Genomic DNA, 19,289 nt, shown 5'->3' with positions numbered 1-19,289 from the left:
CTCTTCAGGAACCACATGTTTGTCTGGCCTCTCAACAGATACCCCTCCATTGTGGTTGCACCTACGGTACGGCCATCTGTACTGCTGAGGCACGCAAGCCTCCCTACCAACGGCAAGGTCCATCGTTCATGGGGGGATTGGAGGTGTAAACACTTTATATATGCCTTGTTATATTGGCATTCTCTGTACAATAGAGAACTATTTTCCCCAGATATGTTGAGCATGCAGAAAAATACGTTTCGCTATCACTTCAGCAATTTACTGACAAAACTATATCTGGCAATGAAATGATCTTTGTTGTCAACAGAGTCCATTCTTTTAGTGTGTGTTGTAATTATGGTTGGTTTTCAAACTTCAGCACAACCTAGTGTAATTCTCAAAAACTGTGCTGAATGAAAGGCACATGAGGTGACACAACAACAATGTATCACACGTTTCGTACTTTAACAAACAACCAGGTGGACAAACTACCAGGTGGCCCACCGGAAGGCCCATCATACATCCACATCCACATAACTTACAGAAACCCTTCTTCAAACATGCATAGCCATTAGTGAACAGTCAAACGCTAGTTTATTTCTTGAAAAGTACATCACATAAAATGGCTTTGATGATGCATTGGTGAAGAAGTTCATGGAAGCTCATCATTAAAATCTCAGTCATTTCTGAGGCATGGTCTCCCTCTCTCTTCCCAGATTGTGCTTTCAACTAATTTTGTAGTCACTGTGAAAAAAACTTTTTTCATGAGATGATCCCACACAGGAGAAAATTGGGAACTGTCAGATCAGGCAATCTCACCATAGGGATACATCACTGAATTGTGAGAGTAATTAATGTGGAAAGTGTTGCCTCTATGTAGCCATTAAATTACAAGCTGTAGCTTCGTCTCAGTGAAACGATATCACATTTAGCCAGCAATGTCCCTACAGCTGTGGGATGAAAAAAATGATTAATTATGGCTGTATACTGCTACGAATTGACACTCACTTGCTGGCTGTGGTTATCTTAAAAAACCTGCCCAATGATTTCAATGGATTGTCCAGTAGCCTTATCATGGACGAGCTGCAGATTTGTGTCATAGTAAAATCTGAAGAGTGTGTGTGTGTGTGTGTGTAGGCCCGCACGCATGTGCATATGTCTGTCTGAAAGATGTATTTGTGAGAGTCTTTTTGTTGTGCTTATCTGCAACTCAGCATCTCTGCTACATGGTGAGTAGGAACTTTCATTCTCATAATATTATTACAACAAAAAGACTGTCAGACAAAGCTTTTGGCCACACAGGCTTTCATCAGTATAGAAAAAGTACATGCATGCAACCCCCCCCCCCCCCTCCCCTCCCCCCCAACACACACACACACACACACACACACACACACACACGTGCACCACAGTTTCTGGCTACCGAGGCCAGACTGCAAGCAGTAGCACATGATGGGAGAAGCAAACAGGGTGGTGGGGGTAAAGAGGAGGCTGGAGTGGGGAAGGGAAGGGATGGATAGCAAGGTAGAGATGGACAGTAAAGTGCTGCTTGTGGGAGCATATAGGGCAAGGTGGGAAAGGGTAGGGCAGCAAGGTGCAATCAGAAGGTTAGATGGAGGGCAGGGGGATGGAGGGGCCAGGGGGGGGGGGGGGGCAGTAAAGGACAGAAGTAAAAACACCATGGCATGTGTTGGTGGAATAGAGGGTGCTGGAATGGGAATAGGGAAGAGAGTGGTTGGTAAAGGACAATGAATAATGAAGGTTGAGGCCAGGAGGGTTACAGGAACGTAGGGTATATTGTAAGGAGAGTTCCCACCTGCACAGTTCAGAAAAGCTGGTGTTAGTGAGAAAGATCCAGGTGTCACAGGCTGTGAAGAAGTCATTGAAATGGAGGACATTCTGTTGGGCAGCTTGACAAGTAACTGGGTAGTCCAGGCTGTTTCTTGGCCACCAGCTTGTTGGTTGTCATACCTATGTAGAATGCAGCACATTGGTTGCAGCTAGTTTGTATGTCACATGACTGGTTTCACAGATGGCCCTGCCTTTGTTGGGATAGGTGATGCTAATGACCAGACTTGTAGGTAGCGGTGGGAAAACGTATTGGACAGGGAATATGATCCATGATCCAAAGGATTTGGAGCAGGGGTTGTGTAGGGATGGACAAGGATAAGGTGTAGATAGAGTAGATGGTGGAGTTCCACTGTGGGAGGAGTGGGAAGGATACCGGCTAGGACATTTTTCTCATTTCAGGGCATAATGCGAGGTAGCTGAAACCCTGATGGAGAATGTGATTCAGTTGCTCCAGTTCTGGGTGGTACTGAATCAGAAGGGAATGCTCCTGTATGGCCAGCTAGTAGGATTTTGGGAGATGGTGGGTAACTGGAGGGACATGGCATGGGAGATCTCTCTCAGTACAGGGTTGGAAGGGTAATTACAATCTGCGAAGGCTTCAATGAGGCCCTTGGTATATTTTGGGAAGGACTGCTCATCACTACAGATGTGACGGCCACGTGTGGCTAGTTTGTATGGAAGGGACTTCTTTGTATGAAATGGGTGTCAGCAGCTGTCGAAGTGGTGATATTGCCGATAGTTTCCAGGTTTTGTATGGGCAGAGATACTGATGTGGCAGTCTTGGAGGTGAAGATCAACATCTATGAAGGTGGCTGTTGGATTGAGGAGAACCATGTGAACAAATCCCATTGAGGTTCTGGAGGAATGTGGATAGGGTGTCCACATTCTCAGTCTAGATCACAAAGATCTCAGTAATAAATCTGAACTAGGGGAGTGGTGTGGGATTCTGTTTGGAAAGGAATCCTCTAGATTGCTTACGAATTTGTTGGCATAGGATGCCCCCCTGAATAGGTTGGTATAGGTGGTGCCACGCAGGTGCCCATTGCCATACCCTGGATTTGTTTGTAGGTGATGCTTTCAAAGGAGAAGTAACTGTGGGTGGGGATATAGTTGGTCAAATGGACTAGGAAGGAGGTTGTAGGTTTGGAATCTATTGCGTGTTAGGAATGGTGGTGTTAATAGTGGAAAGTATATGGGCATTAGGGATGTTAATTTAAAGGGAGGTGGCATCAGTAGTGATGAGCAGGGCACCATGTGGTAAAGGAACAGGAGCTGTGGAGAGTCAGTAGAGGGAATGGTTGATATCTTTTATATACAACCTCTGACAATAAAGTTCAGGAATGAAGTCAGTACAGTCAATCGGGCAACACTGGTGACACACAAGGGTGCACTTGCGTAGCGGCCGGTGTTGACAACTTGACCCCACCGCAGTTCACTTGAGCATCGTGTGTGTTCTGTGTTAGACCTGTTGGACAAAGTACTTGTTCAGTGCATTGGTTCTGGACTGAGAACAGGACAACAAACAAACAAAGGATCAGTTTAAAGTTTTGTTTTAAGCTTGACAAGACACCGAAAGAAACACTTGCAATGCTGGTATGTGCTTAAGGCGATTGATCACTGTCCATGATGTGTGTGTACGAATGGTTTGCCCATTGTCGAGGTGGCCAGGAAAGTGTTTTGACAATCCCCATAGTGGATGACCAGTGACCACCATCAATGTGATGAGAACATTGAGAAAGTGAGGACATCAATCATGAATGACCATTCACTAACTGTGCGCATGATAGTGGATGAAATGCAGATGAAATGTGAATCGGTGCAACAAATCCTTACCCAGGAGTTGGGGAAGAGGAAAACGTGTTGTCATCTTGCGGCACATCACTTGACCACCGATTGGAAGCAGGCATGTTTAGAGGCTTTACAGGATTTTGTTGAAACGGTGGATGCGACACCCAATTTCTTGAATCGTACTGTCATTGAGGATGAAACCTAGCGTCTCCAGTATGACCCTGAAACGAAATGGCAAAGCTTGGAGTAGAGCTCTCAGACATCACCTCATCGGAAAATAGTCGGAGCCGAAAAATCACGCATCAAAACAATGCTCATCACAGTTTTAGATAGTCAAGACATTATCCACAAGGAATTTCTGCTTGAGGGAACGACATGAAATGCTACACGGTATGTTGAAATTTTGACCATTTCATGCGACATCTACGCAGGGTATAACCCAGTATGTACAACGGGGTTCCTGGTTTTTTGTTTATGACAATGCTCGCCCACACACTGCCAATACCAATATCGTCAAACAATTCCTGAAAAAAAAAAAGGGTTGTGCAACTTGAACATCCACAATACTCACCGGATCTCAATCCTCAAGACTTCTTCCTATTCCCTCGATTCAAACTTACTTTGAGAGGAAAGAGATTTGATGATATTCCTGACATCCAATGAAACTTGACACAGCTTTTGAACACCTTCCCAGAGCAAGACTTTGCGCAAAGTTTCCAGGACATGTATCATTGAGCTCAGTGGTGCATAGTTATGGGAGGTGACTATTTCGAAGGACAGTAAGGTAACTGTAGTTCATAGTTCATCTATGTTAATGTTACAGGACTATTCACTGAATTTTATTGTCAGAGGTTCTGGAAGGGTAGATTGTGGGTAATAGTGTTAGAGTACGAGAGCAGAGATACTGTCAATGGGGGTATAGTAACTGGCCAGAATGGTCCTAGGTGGTTGGGTTTTTGGATTTTAGGAAGCATGTACAAGGTAGCAGTGTGGGGTGTTTTAGGGGTGAGGAGAGAGGTGGACTCTGGAGAAAGGTTGTGGGTGGGTCTAAAGATTTGAGGAGGGACTGGAGATCCTTCTGGATTTCCGGAATTTGGTCACTGTGGCAGTGTTTGAAGGTGGTTGAATCTGACAGCTGGTGGAGTCCTTCTGCCGGGTAATCCATGTGGCTCAAACCAACAGTGGTGGAGCAGCAGGTAGGATTATGAGGTACGGATCAGTTTTTAGGTGGTGGGTTGCAGCTTGTATGTTGAGGAATTTAGGTAATAATGGTTTTGGTGGCAGAGGGGCTGGATCAAGATTGGATGGAGCAGTGGACAGAGTCAGGCAGGGTTCATCATTGGTCTTCGGTTGAGTGTGATCGGTGGGGTTGGTGGTAGAAAAGTATTTCCACTGTAGTGATTGGGAGAACATCTTTGAGTCCTGAATGACTGAATTTGGGAGTGAGGAAAAGGCAATGCCTTTAGAAAGGACTGATATTTCTGTGGGCCTAAGGCTTTTGGAGGAAAGGTTCATGACTGTGCTTTGGGTCTGTGTAGATTCTGGATTCTGTATGGTGGTGGGAGTGAATTTGTGAAGGTAGGGTAAACGTATTAGATATGCAAGGCAGAGCTTGTCAGCTATGAGAGAATGTGGGGTAGGTTTGGAGGTAATTGTAGATATGGTGGACGATGGTAGTCCAAGGTGGGAATAGTAAGTGAATGGGGTGAAGGGCTTGTGCATGCTGCTCTAGTTCTTGGAAGATAAGAGTTTCAAAGTGTGGTATGGGATCTTTCAAAGTGTGGTATGGGATCCAAGAGTTTGAGATTGCATAGCAGAAGAATTTTACTTGTGGTGAGGAGATATTGGAAAGAGGTTGGCCCTGATTGATGGTTTTGAAGGAGTATGTTGGTGAGGGTTAAGGACTGGCAGAATCTGAATAGACAGAGGTCATTGTGGAAGGAGGGGTTCCAGCTGGAGATGGGTAATTTGATGGCAAGGTCATTTGGGAGGATTCCATGAGCCAGCGGGAGCAGTATGTGGGACTGGGTTCTGACCTAAAACTACATAAATAATTTGGAAATGAGTCTGAAAAAAATTTGCAAAATATACCAAAACCTGGGGAAAAGCACGAAAAGGGTGAAACATATGACATATGGGGAAACAAGATTAAATCCCAATATTGAAAGCCAAAAACCAACTGAAATTGACATGAAAACACTATGAGATTTAAGAAAAAATAAGTAAAAGATTGTAATGTGGGTTGCAGGTCTTTGGGGAGTATGTATGAAGAAGGGAAATGACATATGTGACTAGATTAGGTGAAGTTAGTTTGTAGGAACTGGATAGAGAGGAGTAGTAGTGCGTGTGGGGGAGTGGGGGTGGGGGGGGGGCACTTGGTAGGATGAGATAAAAGTTCTTGTGGCACAGGAAGCTACTGAAAACAACACACAAAATACAAAATAGTGATGAGGGAAGAATGATCTATTTGAAGGTCCAGGAGTAATTATATCAGTGGGAGTAATGTAGGGCATGAGATGCTGCAGGAATGATCAGCGCAGTCATGCAGGTGTCGGTTGATACGGTGTGGCTGTTCAGTAGGGCGTGCAGTGTGATCTGGAAGGTGACAAATGCAACACAGGAAAGAACAAAAAGAAGGATGGACACTGAGTACAGAAATGCATTAGAAAATAGTAACAAAGGAAAACAGCCCTGAGTTACAGGGTGGAAGAAAAGCTGTCGGACAGACTTGGAGAACAATAGTTTGTCTGTTCACTTGTATGGCCACTGATGAACTGTGACCAAGAAACGGTTGGACCACCCAGTTTCTGAGCACATTGTCTGACACAATATTCTTCATTTCAATGGCTGCTTCACAGCCTGTGCCATCTGGATCCTTCCCTCCAACACCAGCTTTTCTGTATTGTGCTGTTAGAAAACTCGCACTACAATATAGATACCATACGTTCCCATAACCCTCCTGGGCTCAACCTTCATTAGCCATTGTCATTTACCTGCCCTTCCCTTTGCTGCTCCCATTCCAACATTAAAACACCCTCCATTCAACCAATGCACTTAGAGTGTTTTTACCTCTCTCGTTTTCTGCTAACCTCCTCTCCCCCTAACTTCCTGTCTGCACCTAGCTGTCCTGCCTTCTCCCCCACCTTGTACCTATATGTCCCAACAAGCAGCACTTCAGTGCCCTCACTCCTACCCTGCTAACCCTCCCCCTCTCTGCCCCTGTGTCCTCCTTAGGCAGTTTACTTCTCCCATCATGCGCTGTTACTCACAGTCTGGTCCTGGCAGCTAGAGACTATGGTCTTGTGTGCGTGCGCGCGCATGTGTGCGTGTGGGTGTGGGTGTGCGTGGGCGTGGATGATGTCTTTAAATTGTGTCTATTTGCAACTCAGCAGCTCCGCTGCATGATGAGTGGCAACTATCCTTTTCTTAATACAGTGGATACTTCAGACAGAGAGAGAACAGCTCTCTTGCAGTGACTATCGGATAGCTCCAAAATAAGTCTTTCAATCCCTTTTTTGTAGTTGTGCTATGAAAAGATGACTAAAAGCTGACTTTGTTTCAGAGGTGACCTTGCAATTGCACTTCTGGTCCATTACAAGGATGATCCAAACAAGATTTCCAGAATAATGGACAAGCTTTTAGATAGGGAAGTTCATCAGTTGGTAAAAACTACCATCCATGCGTCTTATTATTCAAACAATCCACCTACCAGGAGTCATTTGAGCAAGGTAAGATTGTATAATATTTTTGAACATAACAAAGCTTATAACATATCTATGCTGTTATATTATAGTCATTTCTGGTTGTCTTTTTATCCATGAATTTATTAATTCATAGTGCTGATCATTCAGGGAAGCAGATGATGACTGAATTGACTGAAAACTATGATTGTTAAGAGATTACGAACAGTATGTTTTATTACAGATATTCAGGAATTATGAACACTTCTAACTACACAGAGCTAAGCCATATTCCACATGCAATCATATGTTACCTACGGGGTTTGCACTGAAACTTATGTGGTAACCTACTGAGATGCAAATAACGGCCTAACAGTGCCGACTAGGCCACTGCTTTGACTCAGCTTGCAGACTGCGACTACAACACTTGTGCTCGTGTCAAGCAGCAACAATTATCATCCCCTGAAAAGCACTGCCAGCAATCAAAGAAAATTTCATACCTATCATCTCAGCAAAACCAGAAGTAGCAATAATACAATAATACACTGTCTGTGGCATGGCAGATTGCTAACTTTACCATTTGAGTTAATAACCGATGATAAATATTTTGTCACGTATTGGTACGGAACCCTCATACATCCCCAGATCACAAAATAATTAAGAAAAAGCTTGGAAATTTATGCCGACACAAACTTTCAGTGTGAAATACCAGAATTATTTTTAAAAGCTGTATGTTTCCAAATTGCTTACAAAACAACCATATCCTCCTCAAAATACTCTCCATTACAATTAACACACATCCCCCACTGGTGCTTCCACTGTTCAGAACATATTTTGTAGCTATCTTTGGAAACGGCTGACATCTCTTCCATTATTTTTTCCTTGACTTCTTCAATGTTGTCAAATCAGCGTCCTTGTTGCCCCTTTCCACTCGTGGGAATAAGAAAATGTCAGGCAAGTAAGATACGTGGGGTATCGGAACCGTGTCATTTTTAGCCAAAACTGTCTAACAGTGATGTCTGTGTGTGCATGTGTTTTGTCCTGTCTGCCACAAATTGTGTCTTTTTTAACAAACACTATTGCGCAATCGTCTTAAAACTTCCAAATAAAAGGTTTGATAGACTGTCTGACCTGAGGGAACAAAGTCTGAATGAACTACGCCTTTGGCATCCAAAAAGAAAATCAGCATTGTTTAGATGTTTGATTTGACTTGGCAACATTTTTGACAGAAAATCTGGATCAGTCTCAAGCTGTTGTTTCAAAGCAAGACACTTTTCAACTTGACATTCCTTTTGATTGTCAGTCAGAACTCGAGGAACAAACTTGGCAGAAACCATTTTCACTCCCAAATCATCTGTTAAAATTCACTGAGCCGAGCTCCAAGATAACAAACTAATATCTAACTTTTGATCAGTTGTTTGTAGACAATATGTGAGCACAAGCTCTTGAATTTTTTTCAATATTTTCGTTGATTTGGGCAGTTGATGAACTTCCAGAAAGAGGTTGGTCGTCAACTGACATGCCGTCATTTTGTAACTGAACAAACCACTCGTACACTAGAGTTTTTCCTGTAGCGTCACCTCGGTAAGATGTTTTCAACATTAAAACAGTTTCAGCAGCATTTTTACTGAGTAGAAATCAAAATTTTACAGCTGTATCTTGTTCAATTAAACTTTCCATTATGAAAGACAAAACAAGAGCAAAATATCGCTAGCAAAAACAATAATTGCAGACGAATGGAAAAAGCCAGATTGACAACACAGGTGACACTGAACTGGGAACGAGTTGCGCTATACACACCTAGCAACATAAATGTGTACTATACAGTCTCGACTTACAGAAATGTTACTCTGCTTCTTTTAGGGTAACCCCTCATTTGACCAAGTGTAAAAGACATCTGTTTCAAATGTTGCAGGTTATCTTTCAGGGAAAAACTAGAATCATACAACTTATTATAGTGGGTTTTATTCCAAACACAATAATCATTGGTTGTGTCCACAGGTTTCGGGTCGAAGAAAAGAAGAACAGAGCTCAGCAGAACCTCCTCTAGGGGCAGTAGTCAATTCTGTTGGGACTTCATCAGATGGCTTGCTTCCAGATGTTGCCCCTGGCTGTAAGTGCTTTACACTAACTGAGGAATTGTGATTTGATGTTGTTTTTAAATTTATGCAGACATAATTTTGAGTGAGTGTACTTATGAAAATATGGTAGATTGCAACTCTGTTAGTTGCTGAGTGAATAGTGGAAATAAGCTTGTTGGAAATTATTTGAAGAGATAGGAAAACAAGCAGATGGATTAGGAAACAGACTGGAGTGGAAGATGATATTATAAATTAATGAAAATGAAATGGAAGTGAGTATGACATGTAGCTGGGCAAATGGATTGTAGATTGACCATAAAGGAGGTTCTTTGTATGATTCAAAGAGATATGAAAAGACAGTGACAAATTGGAGGAGTGGATACGTAATATTAGAAAACATGAAGGAGCAGTGTGTATGGTTAACCTTAAAATTGTAATGCACAGAAAAGTGTGAGTGAAACCTATATCTATCAGATAGACACATTCATTTACAGATGTATATAAAGAATGCCAAAATTATTATATAGGTTAGACCGTCAGTGAGAGCGCACCGCTAGTTTCTGCTACTAATATGGCGAGTACACTGTTAACTTGTTTCATATTTTTACAATCTTCAAACAGGAGCGACTACAGTAATGGGTAGGAACTGTGATTGTTGTGTACAGATGCGAGCTGAGTTGGCTACCCTTCGCTCACAGCTCCAGGCTGCTTTGGCTTCCATCTCACGGCTTGAGGCTGCTGGCAAAGGGCGTCACTGGGGGGGGGGGGTTGAAAACGGGGATGCGAGGGATGTCGAGCACGTCCCACGTGTCCTCCAATCAGTCCAATGCTGTGACCACTCCGGGTACTGCCTGCACTGGTTGACCGCTCACCCATGGTCAAATGGGAGATCATTCCAAAGCTGGGCAGGTAGCGAAAAACTTTCCGAGGGGCCAATCATAGGTCCTCCCCAGTTCATTTGACAAACAGGTTTTGGGCGTTACCTGTGGCTGACGATATCTCTGAGCCGGATGCAGTCGTGCACCCTGTTCCAGAGGAAGCTTCTCGGCCCCGAACGTCTGGCCATTCACAGAGGGTGAGTTTGCTGGTAGTTGGCAGCTTCAACGTTAGGCACTTATTGGGGTCCCTTACGAACATGGCTGCCAAGGAGGGGAAGCAAGCCAGTGTGTGCACTCCATGTGCATTCCGGGGGGGGGGGGGGGGGGGGGGGGGGAGAGTCATTCCAAATGTGGAAAGGGTGCTTCCAGATGCCATGAAGAGTACAGGGTGCAGCCAACTGCAGGTGGTGGCTCATGTCCGTACCAGTGATGTGTATCGCTTTGGAACGGAGCAGATTCTGTCTGGTTTCGGGCGGCTAGCGGAAATTGTAAAGACTGGCAGTCTTGCTTCAGAGATTAAGGTGGAGCTCACCATCTGCAGCATCGTCATTAGAACCGATGACCTCGTTTGTCTACGGGACATTAAACACTAACCACCACCATTGGTGCAGAGCCAAGTGGAGGGTCTGAATCAGAGGCTCAGGAAGTTCTGTGACCATGTAGGCTGCAGATTCCTTGACTTGTGCCATCGGGTGGTAGGTTTCCGGGTTCCACTTAATAGGTCAGGAGTCCACTACACACAGGATGCGGCTACACAGGTAACGGGGCCTGTGTGGAAGGGACTGGGCGGTTTCTTAGGTTAGAGGGTCTTGGGGAACCACGGAAGGGACGTCCGTCTAAAAGTGGGCAGGTAAAACACTGTAAGGTAGTTGTAGAAACGATTGGTATTGTAGTTGTATATTGTTGTAGCTGTGTTGGAAAAGAGCCAGAGCTCCAAGCCCTAATAGAAAGCACTGAAGCTCAAATAGTTGTAGGTAGAGAGAGCTGGCTAAAGCTGGAAATAAGTTCAGCTGAAATTTTTTCAAACGATCTGACAGTATTCAGAAAGGATAGATTAAATACAATGGGTGGTGGAGTATTTATTGTTGTCAGAGGTAGTTTGCCTTGTAGCGAAATTGAGGTAGATAGTTCGTGTGAAATAGTATAGGTAGAGGTTATACCTGACAATTGGACTAAACTATTAATTGGATCATTTTTACCGATCCTCCGACTCAGGAGATATAGTTGCTGAACAGTTCAAAGAAAACTTCTCATTTCAAATAAGTACCCCACTCATAGAATTAGTCAGTGGGGATTTTAATCTACCCTTGATGTGCTGGAAAAATTATACATTTAAAGCCGGCGGCAGGCATAAATCGTCTTCGGAAATTGTACTGAATGCTTTCTCAGAAAATTGTTTTGAACATTAGTTCATGAACCCACTCGAAGCATAAATGGTTGCGAAAGCATATTTGACCTTTTAGCAACAAATAATCATGGACAAATAGTGAGTATTGTTACGAATATAGGGATCAAGGGCCACAAGGCAGTTGCTGCTAGGCTGAATACCGTAACACCTACAACCATCAAAAAGAAAAGAAAAGTAAATCTATTAGAAAAGCTGATAAAAATGCTCTTAGCGCCTTTTTGAAGAGACAGTCTTAATGTTTTCAGAAATAGTATTGACAGCAATTGAGAGATGTATACCACATAAATTAATAAGTGATGGTATTGACCATCCATGGTACACAAAACGGGTCAGATATTGTTGCAGAAACAACGAAAAAATCATGCCAAATTTAAAAGAATGCAAAATCCCCAAGATTGGCAAAGGTTTACAGAAGTTCGAAATATGACTCGTACTTCAATGCGAGATGCTTTTAATAATTTCCACAACGAAATTCTGTCTCGAAACCTGGCAGAAAACCCAAAGAGATTCTGGTCATACATAAGGCACACCAGCGAAAGGTGCAGTCAATATCTTCACTGTGCGATAACAACAGTGAAGTCACTGATGGCAGTGCCACTAAAGCAGAGTTATTAAATACGGTTTTCTGAAACTCCTTCACCAAAGAAGAAGTAGTAAATATTTCTGAATTCCAATCAAGAACAACTGCCAAGATGAGAAACATAGAAGTTGATGTGCTCTGTGTAACGAAGCAGCTTAAATCACTTAATAAAGGCAAGGTCTCTGGTCCAGATTGTATACCAGCCAGTTCCTCTCAGAGTATGCTGATAAAATAGCTCCATAGTTAGCAATTATATACAACCACTCGCTCACAGAAAGATCCGTACCTAAAGACTGGAAAATTGCTCAAGTCATACCAATATCCAAAAAGGGAAGTAGGAGTAATCCGCTGAATTATAGGACTATATCACTAACGTCGATTTGCAGTAGGGTTTTGGAACATATACTGTATTCGAACATCATGAAGTACCTCGAAGAAAAAGATTTATTGAGACATAATCAGTACGGATTAAGAAAATGTCGTTCTTGTGAAACACAACCAGCTCTTCATACTCATGAAGTAATAAGTGCTATTGACAGGGGATGTCAGATTGATTCCATATTTTTAGATTTCCAGAAGGCTTTTGACACCATTCCTCAGAAGCGTCTTCTAACCAAACTGTATGCCTATGGAGGGTCGCCTCAGTTGTACAACTGGATTCATGATTTCCTGTCAGAAAGGTCACAGTTCGTAGTAGTAGACGGAAAGTCATCGAGTAAAACAGAAGTAATATGCGGCATTCCCCAAGTAAGTGTTATAGGCCCTCTATTGTTCCTGATCTATATTAACGATGTTGGAGTATTGCTGTGCAGAGTGGGATCCGCATCAGGTGGGACTGATGGGTGACATTGAAAAAGTACAAAGAAGGACTGCTTGTTTTGTATTATAGCAAAATAAGGGAGATAGTGTAACAGACATGATACGTGAATTGTACTGGCAATCATTAAAACAAAGGCGTTTTTCATTGCGACGGGATCTTCTCATGAAATTTCAATCACCAGTTTTCTCCTCCGATTGCGAAAACAGTCTCTTGCCACCCACCTACAAAGGGAGAAATGATCATCGTAATAGAATAAGAGAAATCTGGGCTCGCACAGAAAAATTTAAGTGCTTGTTTTTCCCTTGTGTCGTTAGAGAGTGGAACGGTAGAGAGGCAGCCTTCTTTTCCTTAAGGGGTTGGCACGTGTTCAGTATTTATTGACAATACTAGTTTTTTAAAAACTCTTACCCCAGTAATATTGTCAGTTGGCGATGTAATTTTATGATGTTAAGCCGTGTGTGCTGAAATTATATCAGCTGTAGCTGGTGAACAACAGAAAAAACAAAAACAAAAAAATGTAGTGGGGTCCAAGAACAGCTGGAGGAGGGGAGGAGCAACTTGTCACACATTAATTTACTGACTAAAATCATAACCGTGGACCCAAAAGATCTCGTAAACTATTTGTGGGTGAGTCTTGCATCTTCAGACAAATTATTAATGTTTATGCAACATAAAGTATAGAAGAAAAATATGTTAATGAAAATGGCAATGGCAGCCGGAGAGATTAGATGTAACTTTGGTATTTGTGGCGACAGGCAGGTCATTTTATTGTTTGAAGTTTAGTGCTTCATTATCAGCAAACACATTTAGGAAAAGTTATATTGAAATATATGAAGTAATTGTATTCTGTCTTACAATAACATATTCAGATTATTAACATAAACTGTTTCTTTATATCTAAGAGGTGATGATAAGTATTTTGCTGGCCTTTTACTGCTCGTTGCATATGTATGGCGTACTTTTCAAATACAGCTTTTTTCTACACTGCTGTGTAATTCAGGGTGCTGTGTAATAGACATACAGTGTGTCCTCCATTGACCACTCTAAAGTGGTAAACTATAAATGTATTGAAGCCTTGTGTTTGGTTCATGATGTTCTGCAAATTTTATGTGGCAAATATTATCAAACTGTCTATTCTTAACCTCACATGTTCAGTACGTATTGACAATACTGAGAATCTTTTTTGGGGCCATCAGTAGTGTTCATCAATATTTTTAGTACTGATACTATGTTGATATGCACCCTCAGATGGTCAGTATATTTATGGTTTGACAAAATTGTTAATTGTGTGAGTGCCCCTTTACTTGGTGCCTGACCCTCTCCCCTCCCCTCTTTCATCCATTCACTATGTTTTTCTTCCTGTCTTCTAACCACTTCAGACTAGTTTTTTCACTCTCCTATTGTGTAATCCTCCCATATTCAATACTTCTTCCCTAAACACTTCTGTCTGTTGTTTCTTCAGCTTTGTTTTGTAATTCCTTTTTTGCTTTGTGGATCTAACTCATTGACTTTATATCCAACATATATTTGAAGGTATTTTTGGTTAATCTACTGTCTTGCATTAGATATAAATATAAAAAAATAAGTCTTCTTTTTCTCATTATTTCTGATATGTTTTCTATGTTTCGATAAATTTCATCATTAATTCATTATTAGTAATGCCATAGTTTCTCATAAGCCTAATATTTTACTAAAGATTCACCTCTCCAGTACTTCGAATTCATCTGAACTATAGTCTAATATTTGGCAGTCACTTGCTTATAGGTATTCTAACTTCCCTACTGTATTGTAATACCTAATTTTTGGAATTTGTTAAGGTCTTCATTTATACTCTGTGCCCTTTGCATTTTATCGTTTGTTTCTTCTACAGCAAATCCAGTCAGACAATTTTCTTGCTTATCTCCCTAAGGAAAGTTAAAATACTTAAATATTTTAACTTTCTCTATTTGGTCAATATCTGTTTTCAGAAAGTTCAATGAATTTCTTAATATTCAGTAAATTATTATTATTTTCTTTCCCTTGCAGAAATTCTAAAAGTGGACTTACTGGATATTTTTTCTAAAATATTAACTTGTGTTACAGCAGATGTCACATTTTGAGATGGTATGTCTGTAAATTCAAGACCGTTTATTCCAATTTTTTTTTGTTTCCACTTCCCAACCTTATTAGTGAAATCGTATGATTGGTTTTGGATTAAAAAGTCTCAATTTTTTTTAACACTATATGGAAATACTAGAGCAAACAAATAAGTATGTGTGTTGCAAGTATGCACAAATACAACAGTTAATTGAAATCATCTATCTGATTTATATAACTGAACACATTATGGTCCACTCACATGACATGTTAGTTGAAACAAACTGGAAACAGAAAGGCAAGAGGTACAGTATCTGTACATTGTACCTGAATAACTTGCTTTGTAATTGACATGCACTCCTGGAAATTGAAATAAGAACACCGTGAATTCATTGTCCCAGGAAGGGGAAACTTTATTGACACATTCCTGGGGTCAGATACATCACATGATCACACTGACAGAACCACAGGCACATAGACACAGGCAACAGAGCATGCACAATGTCGGCACTAGTACAGTGTATATCCACCTTTCGCAGCAATGCAGGCTGCTATTCTCCCATGGAGACGATCGTAGAGATGCTGGATGTAGTCCTGTGGAACGGCTTGCCATGCCATTTCCACCTGGCGCCTCAGTTGGACCAGCGTTTGTGCTGGACGTGCAGACCGCGTGAGACGACGCTTCATCCAGTACCAAACATGCTCAATGGGGGACAGATCCGGAGATCTTGCTGGCCAGGGTAGTTGACTTACACCTTCTAGAGCACGTTGGGTGGCACGGGATACATGCGGACGTGCATTGTCCTGTTGGAACAGCAAGTTCCCTTGCCGGTCTAAGAATGGTAGAACGATGGGTTCAATGACGGTCTGGATGTACCGTGCACTATTCAGTGTCCCCTCGACGATCACCAGAGGTGTACGGCCAGTGTAGGAGATCGCTCCCCACACCATGATGCCGGGTGTTGGCCTTGTGTGCCTCGGTCGTATGCAGTCCTGATTGTGGCGCTCACCTGCACGGCGCCAAACACGCATACGACCATCATTGGCACCAAGGCAGAAGCGACTCTCATCGCTGAAGACGACACATCTCCATTCGTCCCTCCATTCATGCCTGTCGCGACACCACAGGAGGCGGGCTGCACTATGTTGGGGTGTGAGCGGAAGACGGCCTAACGGTGTGCGGGACCGTAGCCCAGCTTCATGGAGACGGTTGCGAATGGTCCTCGCCGATACCCCAGGAGCAACAGTGTCCCTAATTTGCTGGGAAGTGGCGGTGCGGTCCCCTACGGCACTGGGTAGGATCCTACGGTCTTGGCGTGCATCCGTGCGTCGCTGCGGTCCAGTCCCATGTCGACGGGCAAGTGCACCTTCCGCCGACCACTGGCGACAACATCGATGTACTGTGGAGACCTCACACCCCACGTGTTGAGCAATTCGGCGGTACGTCCACCCGGCCTCCCGCATGCCCAGTATACGCCCTCGCTCAAAGACCGTCAACTGCACATACAGTTCACGTCCACGCTGTCGCGGCATGCTACCAGTGTTAAAGACTGCGATGGAACTCCGTATGCCATGGCAAACTGGCTGACATTGACGGCGGCGGTGCACAAATGCTGCGCAGCTAGCGCCATTCGACGGCCAACACCGCGGTTCCTGGTGTGTCCGCTGTGCCGTGTGTGTGATCATTGCTTGTACAGCCTTCTCGCAGTGTCCGGAGCAAGTATGGTGGGTCTGACACACCGGTGTCAATGTGTTCTTTTTTCCATTTCCAGGAGTGTATTTTTTTCCAACTTTGCTTATTACTCCCTGTGTATGTTTTTTCTTCTAAAAAATAAAAATAAAAAAGGAGACATCTTGTCCTTAAACTTAGGTGTGTATGAACTGTTTCACACTGTTTTCCAGCCCATGCATGTAATCCTGACGTGTATTGCTGATACTTTGCCTTAGTGCAGTTCTTACTGACAGTTTTTCAAAGTGTGAAACATTTGAAGTCATTTGAAACATCTAGGCATTGTCATCTGTGGCCACATATAATTACAAGTGGAAAATAGTTTTTGTATTGACAGAACTGCTTTTGGGTGCTGACATGTTACAGTTACAGCATGCACATGAAAAATAGTTATGTTGTTTTCCGTAAGTGTGCTTATGAAGTAGCAGAAAATGAGATATACCATATTGGCCTTGAAATATGCTATCCCTTGGAAGACCACTGTTGAAATATGGTCACTATTTTTATTTACTTAAATTTGGCATATTTCGTGACATTACCTTTTCCGTAAAATGTTTACAAGGCGATAATTGTCTTGGCTTCAGTTGTCTAGTGGAAATATGATTCCACTATGCAGTTTTGTTGGCTGCAGAAATGTCCTGGTTCAATGAGTTTGCCTCATTTTTTGGTGCTTCAAATACCATTTCTTCAAATGTGGTTTCTTCTTAAAGCTTATATAGAAAAAGTAATCCTTTTTATTTTATTCACTTGCAAATTATTATGACGGCGACCTGCACATTGTTCAACTGTCAACACGCACCACGAGTTCACTGCCGACTGACTACAGTCAAAGACGTCTTCAGCGTCAAAGACATTTTACACAACACACAAGCTTCCACTTGTAATCAGTCTCTTTGATATTCTTCGTCACCTTTACTAATAATAATCAATCTGCTTTCACTCTCAGAAATATAAGTAAATTAACATAAAATAAGGCAAATTACAGTAAAAAAAATTCTGACAAAAAATATAAGAAAACATTTACAATTTGGTATCGACAAATCCAGTAGAAAATACATCTCCCAGATCCATTACAACTGCTTCCCAGAGGTTTTGTTGTTATGAACATATACAACAAAATCCCGACCACACTCAGTAATGGATCTGTATTACACAATTAGTACATTAATAATGCATTCTGATAACCTTGTCCAAATTTGGACTCTTTGAATCTGTGGACTTACTACTGGCTGTTGTTGCAATCATCCTTCCCCATCAATCTCGTACACAAAAAATTCAAGTAAAGAAATTAACATGACAAATATACACGGCATAAAACATACATGAGAAATATTCTAAAATACAGCATACAAATTGAAAATAATAGTGAGATAAAACTCATTTGCTAGAATAAGATATCTACAACCACTTCTTTGGTCACACTGTGCCAACTGGTTCTCATAATTAAATTTTTTTCTTTATTAATGTTAATTTCATTTTCCTTACATGTGTGTTTGTGTGTGTTTGTGTGTGTGTGTGTGTGTGTGTGTGTTTCCCCACTTGCCTCTCTACTACAATATTACTTCAAGTCGCCTTCTTGTGAAGAGTACTTTCGCTCCCCGCAACATCGGTATAAAGAAGAATAAATTGCTCATATATCATCAGGCTTTATCTAAAATTGGTTTTGAAACTTATACCTTTGCATGCATGTCCTCACATGCATGCCTTCACCCACAGGGAAGACTTAGCTTCCAAAAATTAGAAAAATTCAGAAATGCTCACTATGGAGACTTCTTTTTGTAAAAAGGTAAAAATAAATCTTTCTCTCATTCTTTGTTACAACAGTGTTTTTTCAACAGTTACAATTAACATGTGCCTTCAAATTATTAATTTACACATGCAAATATACATACTTGGTTGTACAGGTAGTTTTGTTCTAACAAGCATATTCCAGTGGAGGACTTTTGTTTTAGATGATAATAGGTTATTTAAATTTTGAAATTATGATTTCTGTTTATATAGTTTCAAAGAGACAACATTCCTGAGACCAAATAATTTCTTTGACTGAGGGTACACCAAACAATAACCATCAAGGTGTGGATTTTCTATGACTTCAAAAGGCCCAATATAGATATCAAAGAATTTTTTAATTTCTGAAGTTAACAGTTTTGATTTTTTATGAGACTTGACCAGAACTAGATCCCCAATTTTGAAAGGGGTTAATTTTACCCTACTGTTATGTCTTTTATTCCTCTTTTCCCCTTGTTTCTTCATAGTTTCCCTGACAATATCTTCTCTCTCTTGTATGGTTAAAGGTGTACATTTAGGAAATTACAGTAAAAAAATTTCTGACAAAAAATATAAGAAAACATTTACAATTTGGTATCGACAAATCCGGTAGAAAATAACACATCTCCCACATCCATTTCAGCCTACAGTA

The 19,289-nt window shown here is 41.7% G+C and overlaps 1 protein-coding gene across 2 annotated transcripts in view; it reads left to right on the top strand.

Annotated features, from left to right (window-relative positions):
- Window positions 1-19,289, top strand: part of LOC126281408 (zinc finger SWIM domain-containing protein 8 homolog) — a 463,855-nt gene that overhangs the window by 384,112 nt on the left and 60,454 nt on the right. For both annotated transcript variants that reach the window (XM_049980356.1, XM_049980349.1), the window contains exons 14-15: window positions 7,181-7,346; window positions 9,300-9,411. In XM_049980356.1, coding sequence (XP_049836313.1) covers window positions 7,181-7,346; window positions 9,300-9,411 — 278 coding nt within the window. The remainder of the gene's footprint in view (window positions 1-7,180; window positions 7,347-9,299; window positions 9,412-19,289) is intronic.

Source organism: Schistocerca gregaria, chromosome 1 (assembly GCF_023897955.1).
Source record: "Schistocerca gregaria isolate iqSchGreg1 chromosome 1, iqSchGreg1.2, whole genome shotgun sequence".
NCBI classification, from domain to species: Eukaryota; Metazoa; Arthropoda; class Insecta; order Orthoptera; family Acrididae; genus Schistocerca; species Schistocerca gregaria.
Note: the sequence above shows the minus strand (reverse complement) of the source record. Positions and strands in the feature narration are given on the sequence as shown.